We start from the raw sequence: 18,360 nt of genomic DNA on the forward strand, positions 1-18,360 counted from the left end.
ATGACCTCCTGTAGGAGAACACAGATACTGACCCAGCCTCGATGTGAAGGAAGCTAAGGATTCTCAGAGGCCAAGGGGAGGAAGGAGGTCACTTTGGCTGGAATTTAAGAATTCACAAGGGGAGAGGAATGTGAAACCAGGCTGGAAATCAGGGATAAAATTGTGACGTGTTTAAAATGCCAAGCTAAGCGGTTTGTATTTTACAATAAGAACAATATTGACAGCTAGCATTTCTAGAACACTTTCAGATTTACAAAGCACTTTACAAACATAATTTAATTTCATTCTCGTAACAACCCAGGCAGGTAGGCATGATTATTATCTCCACTTTGCCCAGGAGAGGTTACGGTGACTGGTCCAGATAGAGTAGACAGTTAGGAAGTGACTGAGGCCATATTTGAATTTGGACCTTCTTAACGACATGCCTAGATCTCTATCCACTATGTCACCAGCTGGTTTTTTTTTTTCAATCCCTGGAAGACTTCAAACAAAGGCTAGAAAATGGGTATGTTATCATGGGAATTCTTTTTCAAATATAGTTTGAACTAGCTAGTCGCTGAAGTCTCTCCCTACTCTGAAATTCTGGGACATAGCTGCAAATGTATGACAAACTTTTTAAATGACCTACTTGTAAAAACTCGGTGATGGTTCAATTCAAAGATGTTAGTAGATACTGGTAATATTAACCACTGGCATTTACATAGCACTTTAAAGTTTGCAAATCACTTTCCATACATTATCCCATTTGATCTTCAAAAGAGCCTGGTGAGGTAAGCACTACAGATATGATTATTCTCATTCTACAAATGGGGAAACTGAGGCTCACAAAGGTTAAGTGACTTAGATGGCCACTGAGGCCTTTTCCAACTCAGAAATGCTCTGATGGTCTATCAGCCAATAAGCATCAATGAAGCGCCTACTACGGGGCCAGGCAAAGTGGATAGAGCGCTGGGCCTGGAGCCAGGAAGACCTGAGTTCAAATTTGGACTCAGACCTTACTGTTCAACCCTGGGCAAGTCACTTGACCCTGTTTGCCTCAGTTTTCTCATCTGTAAAATGAACTGGAGAAGGAAATGGCAAACCACCTAGTATCTCTGCCAAGAAAACTCCACATGGGGTCACAAAGAGTCAGACATAACTGAAAAATGACTCAACAGCAAAAGAAATGGCTAGTTGTTTTTGATGTCATTACTATTATTTCCACTATTCCCTGAACAACAACAATAATAACAACAACGTGGGGCCAGGCAGAGGGCTAAACACCAGAGGTTAAAAGGAAAGGCAGCACCACAGTCCCTGTCCTCAAGGAATTCATAATCTCATGCAGGAGAGAGGAGGAGGGAAAACTGTACATCTAAGCTACATGCAGTATAAATGGAAGGCAACTGTAGATTAGGGGTTTTTAACCTGGGTTCTTGGTTTTTTGTTTAAAAAAAAATGTTTTGATAACTGTGTTACAATTGATTTTCTTTGAAATCCTAACAGGGTGGGGAACGTGTAGCCTTGCAGAGGCAGGGAACCTGAGGCCTTGAGGCCATGTGGCCACATGGCCTCCAGGCCACAAGTTCCCCACCCCTGTTAAAGATGGTGTAGTGGAGAGAATGCTGGACGTAGAGTCAGGAAGACCTGAGTTCAAATTGGCCTCAAACATTTCCTAGCTGTGTGACTCTGGGCAAGTCACTTTATCTCTACCTGCCCCGGTTTCCTCATCTGTAAAATAATAGCTTCTACCTCCCTGGGTTGTTGTGAGAATCAAATGAGATTCTATCTGTAAAGCACTTTGCAAACCTGGAAGAGGCTTCTCTTCTCCCTCTCTCCTCTTTCCCTAGGTCATCTTATCAGCTCTCATGGACTTAATGACCATCTCTATGCTGATGATTCTCAAATCTACTTTGCTTGCCCCAATCTTTCTGCTGATGTTCAGTCTCCCATCTCTAACTGCCTTTCAGACAGCCCAAGCTCCATGTCCAGTTTATGTCTTATACTTGATATGCTCAAAACCAAACTTATTATCTTTCCCGTAAACCCTCCCCACCTCCCATTTTCCCTATCACTGTAGATCTAGGGCAACACCATCTTCTCAGTGTCTCAGGAGTCATCCCAGACACCTCAATCTCTCTCACCTCTCCTGTTCAATCTGTTGCCGAGGTCTGCAGATTTCACCTTTTAGACACCTCTCAAATACGACCCCCTCTCTCCTCTGATTCTGGCGTCACCTTCATGCAGGTCCTCACCAGCTCACAAGTGGTGATTTCTCTAAAGCACAGGTCCAATCTTGTCACCCCCTACTCAGTAAAGGCCAGTGGCTCCCAATCATCTCCAGGAATAAATACTAAGTGCTCTACTTGGCATTCAAAGCCTTTCATAACCCAGCCCCCTCCCATCTTTCCAGTCTTCTTAACACCTTACTCCCTGAACCTTACATATTCTTTGATCCAGAGACACTGGCTTCCTGGCTGCTCCTCCAATAAGCCCCTCAATCTCTGGGTTCTGGCCATTTTCTCTAGCTGTCCCCCATACCTGGAACCATCTACCTCCTCATCTCTACCGACTCACCAACCTGGCTTCCTTTAAGCCCCAGCTAAAATCCCACCTTCCACGTGAAGCCTTCCCTAATACCTCTTAATTCTAATGCCTTACCTCTGTTAATTATTTCCTATTTATCTTGTATGTAGCCTGCTTTGTATATATTCGTTTGCATGTTGTCTCTCCTATTCAGTTGTAAGCTCCTTGAGGGCAGGGACTGTCTTTTGCCTATTTTTGTATCTTTAGTGCCTGGCAAGTAGTACGCACTTAATAAATTTTTATTGAACAATGATCCATGATGATTCCAAAAGACTCATAATATAAAATGCTATCCACCTTCAGAGGGAGAGAGAACTGATGAACTCAGTGCAGATTGAATTTTTTCAATTTATTTTTTTTGCTTTTGTTTTCTGCAACATAGTTAATGTGGAAATATGTTTTTCATGACTTCATATGTATGTTGGATATCATATTTCTTTCCTTTTCAACGGATAGAGGAGGGAGGGGGTAGAGAAAGAGAGAATTTAGAGCTGAAAATAAAAAATTTTAAATTAATAAAAATGTTTATTGATTAATTGAAATGCTAGAAATTATTATGATTAGTAGTAGTACTAATAATGATTTTATACAATTAAACACATGTTTTCATGAAGGGGTTCACAGACTTCACCAAATTGTTAAAGGGGTCCATGACTCCAGAAAGGTAAAGGACCTCCATCATAAAATGTGTGATTCTGTGACTTGCCCAAGGTCACACAATTAGTATCAGAGGCAACATTCTAATTTAGGCCCTTCCTGACTCCAAGCCCCCTCTTTCCACCGTAGCTCAGCACCTCCAGGAATGTGGAGGACAGTCAGCACTTTTTTGATTAGGTAAAAGATGCCATTCTCTGCCTCATTTCTTACCTAGCCTTAATCACTGAATGGGTGTTGCCTCAGTCAAACTGAGACCTGGGAAAGATCTTAGCTTAAAAAGACCAAGGTCTCCCACTGCATCCGGGGCCATCTGTCCTCATCCTGATCTATATCTTGCCACTGGACCCAAATGGCTCCGGAGGAGACAGTGAGTCTGATGACTTTGCACAGCCCTCCGTCGCTAGGATCACTTCACTTTCAAGTCAAGGCATCACCTTCTTGATGTCATGGCCCTCTTTAAGAATAAAGGATGAACAATAGCCAAGCCTGGGTCTTTCTTAGGACAAAATACACACATTTTCCAAACAGCTGAGCACTCATCCAAATCCACACCTTTCATCTATTAGCAATCTCAATTACATCCAATCCAACAAGCATTTATCAAGCGCCTCCTGTGTTCCAGGCACTCAGCTAGAAACCAGGAACATAACAATAAAAAATACTGCCGAGGAATTTACAGCTGGCTCATGAGAACTACTCAAACAGAGACCTAAGGGAAGAGACGTCCCTGTAAGATAATAGAAAACACAGCTTCACGTAAGGCAGCCCGCTCAGACAATTTCAAGAATAAGCGGATGAAGCCCCGGCCCTGAAGTCAGGAGGACCTGAGTTCAAATCTGGTCTCAGACTAAACATTTGACATTTACTAGCTGCGTGACCCTGGGCAAGTCACTTAACCCCAATTGCCATTAAAAAAAAAAAAAAGAATGAGTGGTGAGTTGATGAGTTGTAGAAAACTGGAGATGACAGCAACAATGGACAGAGACTAGCTGGCTATAACCACCTCACACTGTCCGGGCTCATTTTGGGTCAAGATGTTGACATTATTATTGTTATTGTTGGCATTAATTATTGATGATATTCATCAGTTATTTAGATGAATATTAATCATATTACATGTACATATGTATATATAGATGTATGAGTATTTATGGGTATGTGTATATATCTATACACATATATGATTATACATATATATCAGCTAGGTGGCACAGTGGATACAGTGCGGGGCCTGGAGTCAGGAAGACTCCTCTTCCTGAGTTCAAATTCAGCCTCAGATACTTACTAGCTGTGTGACCCTGGGTAAGTCACTTCACCCTGTAAGCTTCATTTTCCTCATCTGTAAAATGAGCTAGAGAGGGAAATGGCAAACCACTCCAGTATCTCTGCCAAGAAAACTCCAAACAAGGTCACAAAGAGTCAGATACAACTGAAAATGATTGAACAACAAGATATATTATTAGTTATAACAGTAACAATTAACAACCCCTCTTCAAAGCCTAACTTATTGTCCACCTTAACGGAAGTGGGAATGGGTGTGGTGCAGTAAAGGAACGGGTGGTGGGGGCTTTGTGTCCCCTGAGTCTGCTACAGTAGTTGTTAAAAGCTTGCTGGTCTTCAACTTGAAATGTGGACAAATTGGATTCTAGCAATACCACTGATTGGGTCAGAACCAAGGTGTGCGCTGCTAAATTTTTAACTGACTCTCTGAAGGAAAAAACATAGGCATGATGCCTTTTTGAGTTTAATCAGCATCATAAACTGCCCCCCCGCCTTTTTTTTGGTGAGGCCATCAGGGTTAAGCGACTTGCCCAGGGTCACACAGCTAATAAGTATCATGTGTCTGAGGCTGAATTTGAACTCAGGTCCTCCTGGCTCCAAGGCCAGTGCTCTACCCACTGCTCCATCTAGCTGGCCCTTCCTTCTACTTTCTTGAGTCTTGGTTGTTGTTCAGTTGTTTTAGTCACGTCCAACTCTTGGTGACCCCAAAGATACTGGACTGGTTTGCCAATTCCTTCTCCAGCTCATTTTACAGAGGAGGAAAAGGAAACGGAGGCAGGTGGGGTGAAGTGCCTTGCCTGGCTTCACACAGCTAGGAAATATCTAAGGCCAGCTTTGAACTTGTGAAGATAAGTCTTCCTGACTCCGAGCCCAGCGCTCTGTGCACTATGATGCCACCTGGCTGTGCTGTCTAGACAGCCAATAGAACGATCAATCAGGACCTGATTTGCAGTGTTTGCTTAGGTGTGAATGCTCACACTCGCAAACAGACCAATCCTTGTCACTGTAGCACACCAAGCTGTGATGAGAACCCCAGCCTTCAAGATAAAACTCTTAGGATTCTAAGAAAGGTGCAACGCAGGCCTGGGATGATGTGCTTGCTCGGTGGGCTACCAGAATTGTACTATGTCGAGTCAACAGACATTTGCTGTTCGGAGCCAGTCACCCCATTCAGCACTGGGACACAAAGAAAGGCAAAAATCATAGTCCCTGCCTTCAGGGAGCTCACCTTCTACTGGGGGGAACCAATATGTAAGTACTATACAAAGGCATGAAGATAAACAGCTAGGTGGCACAGGAGGTAAGAGGACTGAGCCTAGAGTCAGGAAGAGTTGAGTTCAAATCCAGCCTCAGACACTTACTAGATGAGTGACCCTGGGCAAGTCACTCGACCCCTGCTCGTCTCAGTTTCCTCAGTTGTAAACTGGAGATAGTGACAACACCTACTTCCCAGGGATGTTGTGAAGATCAAACGAAATAGTATATATAAAGCACATTGCAATCCTAAAAGCCCTACAGAAATTCTAGTTATTATTAGAAGCTTATATCCTGACACTTTTATTTGATGACAAAAAGCAGATATTTTATCTGCCTGTACAACAGTCCACTTTATTTGGAAAAAATAAAATCAAGATAGTGACTTGTCCTAGGACTGTTTCTATCTGAACCCCATCCAAAAAAACCAGAAGATTAATAATAATAATAATAATAATAATAATAATAATAATATTAACTGTAGCAGGATGGTGAGTTGTCCCAGGACTCTTTCTATCTGAACCCCATCAAAAAAAGAGAAGATAATAACAATAACAACAATAATAATACTAACTAGCAGGCCGGTGAGTTGTCCTAGGACTATTACCAATTGAATTCCTTTGATCAATTTATACTAATACTAACAATAGCTAACTTTTCTATGTGCCAGGTACTGTGCCAAGCATTTCATTTGATCAAGATAAGAATGATTTTTCAATATTAGTAATAGCAACTGATATTTATGAAGCACTTTAATTTTTCCAAAGTGCTTTGCATAAATTATCTCATTCAAGCCTTATAAGAACCCTGGGAAGCAGGTGCTAATGTTGCTAATTTGACAGAAGAGGGAACTGAGACCCAGAGGATTATGGGGTCTATCTATTCTCCTTGGCCACATCCGTAAAAGAAAGAGGCAGGAATAGGCTCTGAAAGCTGCGGACCTAGCATTCATGAAGTTGGATCCTTCGTTTTCCGGTACTGAAAATCACACAGATGTAGTCTGTTATCCAGCCTGATGTCAGCAAAGGAATCTTTGCAATTTAAAGAGCACAAGGCAAACCTCTGTCCCTTGGCCCGTCATCGTTGAAATGGGATTGCAAAGCAGAGGGTTCAAAATCCCCTGAAAAGTGGGAAGGCTGAGTCTGGGGAGGACCCGGCGGAGGGAGGGGTGTGGCATCTACTGATAAAGTAGTCCGGAAAGAAAACACTGTATGGATAGATTACATCGGAAACACAAGGACATTGGCCATTTCTCAAAACATTCACAACAAAGAAATTGCTTTCTGAACAAAAGCATACTGAGGGATATTTTCTCCCAGAGGAAAAGAGCTGGCATTGTTTTTTTTTTTTAAAATGCCAATACCCTTGAGTCGCATGTATTCCTTACAAAGGAATGTTGTCAGATTTAGTGTTCTCCCTGGAGATTTACTGTCAATACCAAGAAGGCCCTGCATAGGTCTGCCTGTACCAAAACCCAATAATTTTTTTTTTTACAGGAGACAAATACAGGATAAAGGCACCCGCGGAGCTAAAGCCGTGTTTTTTCTGTAACTCCATCTTGCTTTGGGGAATGTACAATTTCCTCCAGTAATGCCTTAATTTCTTTCCTTGAACTGAGTCAAAATGCCTGGTTTTCTTTCTTTTGATTAACTACAAGGCTAGATGCCTGTCCATTTGTTAAAAGGCATACTGGGCAAATAACACATCCCCAAATCTGCCCTACAGGGATAACCACTATTCATGAGGCTTCCCTTGGATGGGTGGCTTCCTGTTTGAATAAAAAGACATCCTATGAATCCCAAGAACTGGACAGAACAGAAAGATTGTTTTTCTCTAAAGCTCTTTGTTACTGGGAATGTCCCATTAATAATATGAAGGGGGGAGAATACTCCTCTCCAAAGTTTTGCCTTTTGCTAAAAATTATACAGCATTTTCTGCAGTTCTTAAAAAGAAATGTAATACGTAAAACACCTATCTAATGAGCTCTCTATTGTACAAAAACACAGGGTGCTTTTATTTGCTTCTTTTTAAAAGCAAAATCTACTCCTAACCCCTTTGTCATCCCAATAGTGAAATTAGCTGTTTCTGATCCTTTGCCTTATACAATAGAGACTATAAAGGAGTGGGAAGTGTTTGCTAGTTAACTTCTGTTAAGAAAAGAAGAAAGGAATTTCACAATGCTTGTTTTTTTCTTCTTCCAAATTTGTATCAAATTTATACCTTTTCAGTTTCTTGACAATAAAAGGGTGAATTTTTAAAAAATGAAATCCTAAATCTTAAAAACACGAACCTCATCACAACCAAAGTCACTTACCTGGAGTCCAATATTCTTTGATACTTTGAAAGATTTGTAAGTCCACAATCATTGACGCAGATCACAACTCTTCTAAACCTTTCCATTCCATACAATCTTTTTTTTTTTTTGGTGAGGCAATCAGGGTTAAGTGACTTGCCCAGGGTCACACAGCTATTAAGTGTCAAGTGTCTGAGGCTGGATTTGAATTCAGGTCTTTCTGACTCCAAGGCCAGAGCTCTATCCACTGTACCACCTAGCTGCCCCAATTCCACGCAATCTTTGTCCATGTTTTCCCATAAATCTTCTAAAGGGCTAAATAAAGATTACTTCCCTCCAAATCTAATGCCACCATAAAAGGGGGGAGGGGAAGAATAAGCATTTACATAGCACCTACTATTATCCCTATTTTACAATTGAGGAAACTGAGGCAAATAGAGGTTAGGTGACTTGCCAATGGTCACACAGTTTGCAAATGTTTGAGGCTGAATTTGAACTCAGGTCCTTCTCCCTCCAAATCCATCAGTCTCTCTATCCACTGTGCCACCAGCTGCCTCAAAGCCAGACATGGCCTGGATGGCCTAACAGCTGTCAGCCCTGTTCTGTGACATCATTATAAAGGGGTTCTATTATAATTTCTTGAGGAAGATTATTTGTAATTAAAGTCACAGGAGTCATAAAAATAAAACTGGGGCTGACTTTTCAAGCTAGACAACCAAGGAGTCTCCAGACACTAGACAAAGTTGTCTACAAATGACAGTCTGCTTTCTTGATTTGGACAGAGCAAAGACCCTTGGAGGTGGATTTACAGACAGGGAAACTGAGGCTCAGAGAGATGAGGTGACTGCTGGTTAATGGCAGAGTGAAAACCAGAATTCAGGTCTCTGGAGGTCTCCATAGCACACAGTAGGTGCTTAATAAAGTTTACTGACCAATTTTTTACTATGTTTTGTCCTGTCTTTAAGTATCACCCCGCCCCCATCCTTTAGTACACCATTTTACTCACTGGATCATAAATCGAGGGCTAAAGGGACTTTCTAATACAATACCCCCATTTTACCTGGAGGACAGAGATGCAGTGACTTGACCATGGTCACACACATGGTCCCGCAATAGCAGGAAGCCGGGATCTAAATCCCAGCTCCTCTGGGTTCCAACAGTCTTTCCACTGTGCCATGTAGATTACTTCTAAGGGGCTCCAGCTTACAGGTTCACTGTAACAGTAAGCTAACTTTAGCGACAACCTAGTACAGGGTAAAGCGTGCTGGACCTGAATTCAAATCCTCCCTGCCATTTATTTGCCTTGTGCTCATGGGCAAGGCACTTGAAGGCGTCTCCTTGGGCCTCAGTTTCCTCATCAGTAAAATAAGGGGTTGGGCTAGATGGCCTTTGAGGTACCTTCTGTCTCTAAATCGTTGAAGGAAAGGGCTGTTTCATCTTTGTCTTTTCATCCCCCAGTGCCTGGCACGCAGTAGCTGCTGGGGGAATGATTAAGCCTCAGATCCACGCTGGGAAGGGGAGGGGCCGGGCAGCAGGTATTTCTACACTAAGGGGAAGTCTAGGCTACCTGATGGCCCCGAGCGACACACCCTGGCCCCAGGAGGGTTAGAGCTGAGGCTGGAGAGAGGGGGACCTGGGCTCTGTAGAGGAATGGCCCAGTAGGGCGCAATGTCAGAGGAGGAAATAGAGGGGACCTTTGAAAAGGGGTGGAGAGCCAGAAGGAGGTGGAAGGGACAAAGGCTGGGGCGCCGGAGGCAGCCGAGCAGGCATCCACCCAGGAAGAGGGGACGCCTAAGCCCAGCACCCTGCCCTAGGCAGCCCCTTCCTCGGGAGATGCCCTGCACAAAGCTGGTTTGTTTGGCATCCTCCTCACCCCTCCCCGCTCACCTGGATGGTGCTTTACCTAGGTCCCTTCCCTCTTGTCCCCAGCGACCCCGCCCCTCGGACAGGGGAGGGTGCCCGAAACTGGTCTTACCTTCCCGCACTCCGGGCAGCCGGGCGCGGTCAATGTGCAGCCCGCTCATCCTGGGGTCGGAGCTGTCTCCGCTGCCGCTGCCGCCGCGCGCTTCTCTCCCGAGCTCCAGCTCCAGCCGCCGCGCGCCTGCCCGTGCCTTCCTGCCCGCCTTCCTGCCTGCTTGCCTGCCGGAGAGATGTGGGAGTCGGAGAGGCAGCGAGCGAGCAGGCCGCGGAGGCTGCGGGGTCCGGGTCCAGCCCCGGCTCCGCCCGCCGAGCTGCTCCCCCGGGCCACAAAGAGGTTCCCACGCCCCGCCCTCTGCAGTGCTCCCCGGTGGTCCAGTAGCCGCGGGAGCTCTGTTCCTCCGGCCGAGCCCCCTCTCTCCTGAGACCCCCACCCCTGCCCCCAGGATCCTGCCTGACAAACTAACCCAGCTGCCAGTCCCCTAGACACCCCTGGGATCCCAACGTCTGGCCGCACCTCCTTCCCACCCACCCCTTAATGCTTGGGTGGCTGCTGAGAATTTTTCTCCCGAAGTGAGGGCTTCCAAATGCTTGGGCACTTCAGGCCTTAGGGATGTCAGGCACCCGGTGTTTGCCAGCCCAAGTCCCCTCCTGCTGTTTCTCAGGCCCGTTAGGACTTTCCACCCAACAAAGAGAAAGAGGACTAGAGAAAATGCAATTTATGTTGATGAACAATACAACCAACCTGGCGTTTGTGGGCTGCTGCTTTCTGGAGGGAGAGGAAGCCAATGAATAGGGAAGGAAGGGACAGGGGGAGCTTGTGTGGGGAAAATGGGAAAGATCACCATTGTCACATTTTTCTAGAAAACTTTTACAATGTAAATGATTTTTTAAAAAATCATACCGCCCATCTTCCACCCACCAAGCCTTCTCCAGAGTAAAGATTCCCCAATTCTTCCAACGATTCCCTTGGAATGGCCTTTGTAGTTGTTGAATTGTTTCAGTTGTGTCCCACTCTTTGTGACCATATTTGGGGTTTTCTTGGCAAAGTTACTGGAGTGGTTTGCCATTTCTTTCTCCAGCTCATTTTACAGGTAAGGAAACTGAGGCAAATGGGGTGAAGTGACTTGCCCAGGGTCACATAGCTAGTAAGTGTCTGAGGCTGCATTTGAACTCAGGTGTCCAGGCCCATGCTCTATCCATTATGCCACCTCGCTGCCCCTAAGAAAATCTAACCCCACCCCCTCTCATTTTACCAGCGAGTAAACTAAAACAAAAAAAAAGCAATATTTCTTTCCCCTCCTCCTGATTAAAAAAAAAGTCTGAAAAGATGAAAAATAAGAAAGTATTTATCACCCTGAAAAGTCAGTCTTTGTCTGATTTTTTAAAATATACAAATAAAGCCTAGTCATTCACAAGCCCTATCCCTTCCTTCAGCTGTTCCTCAGGTCAAACAACAACAATAAATTCTCAGGCTTGTATAGCTTTAATGTAAATAAACTGGTTACTTCCTAATTTGCTGCAGTCCAAAGAATTGGGAACCCTTTGATCCAGCCAGTCAGGCATGTGCAGATCTGGTTTTACATAAGGTCACAATTAAATTATTTCACTGACCTTTGCAGTGGGAACATTACTTCCTGGTTAAAAAAAATCCCATAGAGATAAAAGTAAAATGCAGACTGTTTATGGGTGGTGGCTGATATAAAAATTAATCTGCATGACTGTAGCTTGTTTCACTTTCATGTGAGCAAAAACAAATTAAAAATAATCAGTCAATAAACATTTATTAAGTGTCTACTTTGTGCCAGGCATTGTGCTAAGCACCGAAGATACAAAGAAAGGCAAAAGACAGTCTCTGTTCTCTAGGAACTCATGGGGGAGACAATGTGCAAACAGCAAACAAGTTGTAGAGAATCCACAGAGGGAAGGCATGAGAATGAAGGGGGAGTCAGGAAAGGCTTCCTGTAAGAAGAGGCATTTTTAGCTGGGACTTGAAGGAAGCCAGAGAAGCCAGGAAGAGGAGAGAAGGAGGGAGAGCATTCCAGGCACAGGGGACAGCCAGAGAGAATGGCCAAAGTCAGAAGACTGAGGGTCTGGTGTGAGGAACAGCCAGGAGGCTGGTGTCACTAGATCTCAGAGTCCATGGGAGGGAAAGTAAGAAGACTGGAAACATAGCAGCGGGCAGGTTATGAAGGGCTTTGAAGCCAAACAGAGGGTTTTAATTTTGTCCAAGAGATGATAAGGAGTCACTAGAGTTTGTTAAATAGGGCAGGGGATAGTAAGAGAGATAGCTGAGTGGGAGAGCTTGTGGCAGGCAGCCCAAGCAGCAGACTATTTCAATAGTCCAGGTGTGAGGCGATGTCAGGGAATGTCAGGATGTGTCAGGGAAGAGAAGGGATTATATTGGTGAGATGTTACAAAGGTGAAATCGATTGGCTTTCACAACAGATTGGGGCAGCACTTGGGTCTGAGTTCAAATTTATTAGCCATATAACTTTGGATAAGTCACTTAAATCTCTATTTGTCTCAGTTTCCTAAATTGTAAAATGGGGATAACAGGGTTGTTGTGAGCATCAAATGAGATAATATTCATAAAGCACATGGTGTTACATAAGTGCTAGCTATTATTGTTAATTGTATGGGGGAAGGGGCAAAAGAGGAAAAGGAGTTGAGGGTGACTCCTAAGTCATCAGCCTCTATGCCTTTCTCAGAGAATACAAAGAAAAGTCAGCCCTTAGCCTCAGGGAACTTGCCTTCTACTAGGGGGTAGGACAGTATTTGTAGACAGGTCAATATGAGAATATACGCAAATAAATATACAGTGGTCGGAGAATGCAGAACCGGCGGAGTCTGAAGGAGTAGAGCCTTGAGGCTAAAAAGAGGTTCTAAGAAGTGAGTGTGTCTGGGGATGAAATACTGTGTATCAGGAACATAAAGAAGGTCAGTTTGACTGGACTATAGATTGCACATATGAAGCAGATTATTCTGTAAAAAGTCTGGAGCTAGATCGTCAAGGACTTGTATTTCCTTCTAAAGGCAACAGGGAGCCGTTTGGGAAATAACAGGGTCAGATCTGTGCTTTAATTTTAGCAAACAAACACTGGACTGAAATCCTCTCCCATGTTTCCTATGTCCTGTTAATTAAGATCACTTGGTCCTAGGTTTAAAGCTAGGTTACCGAGTTACAGGTCACCGAGTCAGATTAGATGAGCAATCCCCAGACTGCTGGACTGGTTATTAGATTAATTAAGAGACACAGTTATACCACACTTGGATTCCAGAAGTTTTTGACAGTCATTCATGCTATTTTCTGGGACAAGATGAGATGTGGGTTAGATGATAATACTACTGTAATACAGACTGCCCCAGCCCCCATTGCCTGAAGGCCAGCTATGTTACATTTCCGCCCCCCTCCCCTAAAGGTTCTTCAACACCCTTAAAGGAGTTTTGGGGTGTCTAAGCTCTCTGTAAATGGCTCCAGCCCCTGCTGATGGTGTTTCCTCAAGTGTAGAGGTGATTGCCTGTTCCATTTAACTACTAACAGCTGTATTAATTTTTACAAAAAGATTTATATAGAGATAAAATGAGGAGTTAGAGCAAAATCTATTATGCTTTAGCTGAACTAAAAAAAAAAAACCCAAACCAACCCTCAACTAAACAACAAAGTCGAAATTCTGAAAACTAAAGGAAAGATTAATAAAATTAAAAACAAAACCCCAAATGATAAATAAATCTAAGAGCTGTTTGTTTTTTGGGAAACTAGTAATATAGATAAACAGTCTAATTTTTTAAAAGGAGAGGAAAACCAAATTGTTTGTATTAAAAATGAAATGAGAATTCACAATATCTGAAAAGGAAATAAACAAATCATTTTGCCCAATTATATGCCAACAAACTGCTAATTTAGAAGATATACGTGAATACTTAGAAAACTATGAAATGTCCAGATTAACAAAAGAAAAAATAAATTATTTCAGAGAAACTGAATAAGTCATAAATGAATTCCCAAAGGGGGAGGGGGGAAACCAGGACCAGATAGATTTTTTGCACTTTAAATATTCTAGTTTTTAAAATTACATGTAAAAATGTTTAATGTATATTTTAAAATTTTGAGTTCAAATTCTCTCCCTCTCTCACCTTTGACCTCACTGAGAAGGCAAGCAATTTGATATAGGTTCTATATGTGCAGGCATGAAAAACATATTTACATATTTGTCATGTTATAAAAGAAAACAGACAAAAAAAAAACCCCAACCCACAAAAAATCAAGTTAAAAATAATTTGCTTTAATCTGTATTCAGACTCCATCACTTCTTTCTCTGAAGGTGGATAGCATTTTAAACTATGAGTCCTTTGGAATTGTCTTGGATCTTTGTATTATTAGAATAACTAAGTCATTGACAGCTGATCATCATACTGTATTACTGCTACTATGTACAATGTTCTCCTGGTTCTGCTCACTTCACTTTGTATCAGTTCATGTAAGTCTTTCCAGGTTTTTCTGAGAGCATCCTGTTTGGCATTTTTTTACAGCACCATAGTATTTCATCACAATCATAAACCACAACTTGTTCAGCCATTCCCCAATTGATGAACATCCCCTCAATCTCCAATTCTTTGCCAGCACTAAATGACCTGCTATAAACATTTTTGTACATATAACCTTTTTTCCTTTTTTTAAAAAATGTCTTTGGGATATAGACTTGGTAGTGGTATTGCTGGATGGAAAGGTATGCATGGTTTTATATCCTTTTGGACATAGTTCCAAATTGCCCTCCAGAATGGTTGCATCAGTTCACAACTCCACCAACAGTACATTAGTTGGACCAGATAGATTTAAAAAGTGAATCCTATCAAGCATTTAATAAGTAATTGCTTATTCCAATATTACACAAACTGTTTGCCGTATAACAAAGGAAAGCACCCTTCTAATCTCTTTCTATGACACAAATATGATCTTGATACCTAAACAAGAGAGTCAAAGCAGAGAAGGAAAAGTTTAGAAAATATTCCCAATGAACATTGATGCAAACGATTTAAGTGAAATATTAACAAAAAGGGTGCAGCAGCATGTTAGAAAGATTACATATTATGACCAAGCTGCATTTATACCCAGAATGTAGGTTTGTTTCTACAAAATGAAGATTTAAAATAGAATAAATCATCTATATATAAAAATATAGAAAAAGCACATAAATAGGTTTCATATATTTGTACATTATAAATATATAGTTCATATATAAATATCTTTAACATCGTGTATATGTGTAAATAACAAAAAAACACATAATTATATCAAAAGATGCCGAAAAGGTTTTTGACAAAATCCAACAACCATCCTTGTAAAGTCAACAAGCACTTATAAAATGTCAGCTATGTCCAGGCAATGTGCTAACCACTGAGGATACAAAGAAAGGCAAAAAACCAGTCCCTGTTCTCAGGGAGATCAGTCCAATGGGGGAGGCAACACACAAACAACCATGTACAACCAAGATGTATACAGCATAAACTGGAGATAATCCACAATGGGGAGGCACTAAGATGAAAGAAGACCGCAAAGGCTTCCCTTAGAAGATGAGATTTTAGCTGAGACTTACAGGAAGCCTAGAAAACCAGAAAGGGGTCGGGGGAGGGAATTCCAAGTCATAAAGAGTCAATCCCCCAAATTGAATAAGACAATTAATAGTTTTAGTGAAGCTGCAGAATGTAAAATAAATTCACTTAAAGAACCAGTGTTCTTGTATGTTACCAACAAAACCCAGGAGGAAGAGCTAGGAAGAGAAATGATTACAAGAGATATAAAATGTTTGGGAGTCTTACGTATCAAGACACATCAAGGACCAATATGCATCCGACAATAAAGTACTCCTTGCAGAAACAAAACCAAGCCTAAATAATTGGAGAAATAGTAGTAGCTCCTGGGCACATCAAGACAATTTGATAAAAATGACAATACTGCCTAAGTTAATTTATTTATTCACTACCCTACCAATCAAACTACCGAAGGATTATTCTAGAGAGCTAGAAAAAATGATAATAAAATTCATATAGAGGAACAAAAGGCCGATAATGTCAAGAGTAATAATGCAAAAAGTGGCAAAGACTGACTCTATCAATACCGCAAAGTAGAGATTATTAAAAGAATTTGGTTACAAAATAGAGAAGTCCGTCCGTCAAACTCCCATTTTCTCTAGCCAATTGTTTCCACTATCATCCCATCTCTCTCTAATCTTGTTTCTTCATATTTACTGGTTTCTTCTTTGCGGCCTTCAAACATAACCAAGTCTTCCCCATTCTTGAAGAAGCCAGCTAACTTTTATCTTCCTTTTCTTAGCCAAACTCCTTGGGAAAACAGCAACAGCAACAACCTGCCCGCACTCATTTGTTCCACTTTTTCTCTTATCATTCTTTTCATAGACCCCTGCAATTTGGCTCCTGGCTTCACCCCTCTGCTGATACAGCTCTCTCCAAAGATACCCAAAATCTCTTGATTTGGCAGATTAAATGGTCTGTTCATTCATCATCCCTAACTCTGTGTGTACCCCAAGGCTATGTCCCTGGACCATCTTCTCTCTTTTTATTCTCTAACTTGGTGACTTCATCACTTCCTATGGGTTCCATTACTATCTCTACACTGAGGTCTCATATGTACTATGAATGCTACTGAGTCTCCAGTCCAATGGTATGGAACTTTCTCCTCATTGGTGGAGATCAATGCCTTGAGCATACATAAACGAGGGTGGGAGAGAGGAGAACACCAGGCTCTTCCAGTCTTCTCATTTCTTCATGCTCTGACTTCCAGTTTTGGGAGAGAAGGAAGATGATGCCAACCCCACTTCAGGTTGCTGAAGGGAAAATTAAACTCTTGGAAGAAGCCAACATGAGAAGAGTTGGCCATCTTCATTATGTCCCTATCCCCAGTTTGCCCTACTAGAGACTTGGGGGAGTTTTCCCTCTCTTGATTGAGCTAAGTTACCTTGCTCCCAATGGGAGAACTCCTTCTTTCTGTACTATATTTTAAAAATTTTTTTATATTTTTATTTATTATTTTTTCTTCCTCCTCCTCCTCCTCCTCCTCCTTCTTCTTCTTTTTCTTCTTCTTCTTCTTCTTCTTCTTCTTCTTCTTCTTCTTCTTTTTCTTCTTCTTCTTCTTCTCCTTCTCCTTTTTTCCTTTGTATGCTTTTCTGATTTATGTTTTGCTATCAACTTGGCTAAATGGAATTCTTTGCTAATGGCTTTATGTATTATGAAACTGTATTTGGGGGAAAAGAAGTCAAGCCTTGGATATAAAGCTTGGGTCCTGCTTCTCTCATTGATGAATAGTGATCAGAAATTTATCCTGAACCTAAAAACCATATCCACTGGATTAATAATATTTAAGGGAGTGGATAAATATAATTCTAGTCTGGAACCACCTCTCTTGTAAGGAAAGCAAAGTGGCCAAGCTTCTGGCCCCAACCTCCTGCTTCCTTCCCCTCCTGGCAGGAATTAAAGCCTCCCTTGGAGAAGAGTGGAAGGAGGAGGCTGTAGATGTCTGTTCTGCCTCCCTTGGAGCCGCACAGTGATACTCTCATACTACATGTGCAGGGACAGCCTCACTACATATATACTCCCATATATACATGTATATACACATGTATATACAAATACCTATTTACAGAAATGTATTTATTGACATTTTATTTATACATTTACATATTCATGTATACATATTTATATATACATATGTGTGTGTAGGTTTGTGTGTAGCTTGATTCTCTACAGGTATATTACCTGCCTCTTGGATATTTTTAACTGGATACCCTATGTCTTTTAACCTCAATATGTCCAAAACAGAACTCTGTTTCAGACCCGCACCTTTTCTGAATGTCCTTATTACTGCTAAGGTCCTATCATCCTTTCAGTCTCCCAGGTTAACAACCTCAGCATCACTCTTGACTTCTCCCTCTCACTCACCGCACACATCCATAAAGTGGCCAAGTCACCATTTTCTATCCACCGCACCACCTAGCTGCATAAAGACATAGGCAGGACTTCCATTCTAACAATAGGCATATATTACACAGAATGGCTTGTGTAGGGTGTTCAGGGATGACCAGCACCTCCAGTGGGAGGGCTTGGGAGACCTTTTCAGGGCTGTTCATCTGCCTTTGGCTCCACCAAGCCATAGCATATACAGCTGCCACACCCTGTAAAACCATCTCAGAAGATAGTTCTGTCAATTTCTTAAGAAAGTCAGATTTTTCTGCATAGGCCTGTGGATGTCCATAGGTGACTTTTCCTGAACTTGGAAGACTCATTTTCCTAACACATCCTATTTACATTTCTGCCATCTGGAAGGTCATTTCTGTTGAGAAGATTGATCTGTAAAAGAAATGATGGCCAGAGCTTGG

General features: G+C 42.0%; 1 protein-coding gene across 1 annotated transcript in view; it reads right to left on the reverse strand.

Moving 5' to 3' along the window:
* The window catches only part of LOC110199803 (uncharacterized), a 59,959-nt gene extending 49,081 nt beyond the window's left edge, over positions 1–10,878 (reverse strand). The window contains exons 1-2 of the mRNA XM_078146227.1: positions 10,872–10,878; positions 10,026–10,388 (exon numbers count right to left, since the gene is read on the reverse strand). Coding sequence (XP_078002353.1) covers positions 10,026–10,388; positions 10,872–10,878 — 370 coding nt within the window. The remainder of the gene's footprint in view (positions 1–10,025; positions 10,389–10,871) is intronic.
* Between the last annotated feature and the right edge of the window lie 7,482 nt (positions 10,879–18,360).

Source organism: Phascolarctos cinereus, unplaced genomic scaffold, assembly GCF_003287225.1.
Source record: "Phascolarctos cinereus isolate Bilbo 61053 unplaced genomic scaffold, phaCin_HiC Scaffold_726;HRSCAF=1367, whole genome shotgun sequence".
Lineage (NCBI taxonomy): Eukaryota > Metazoa > Chordata > Mammalia > Diprotodontia > Phascolarctidae > Phascolarctos > Phascolarctos cinereus.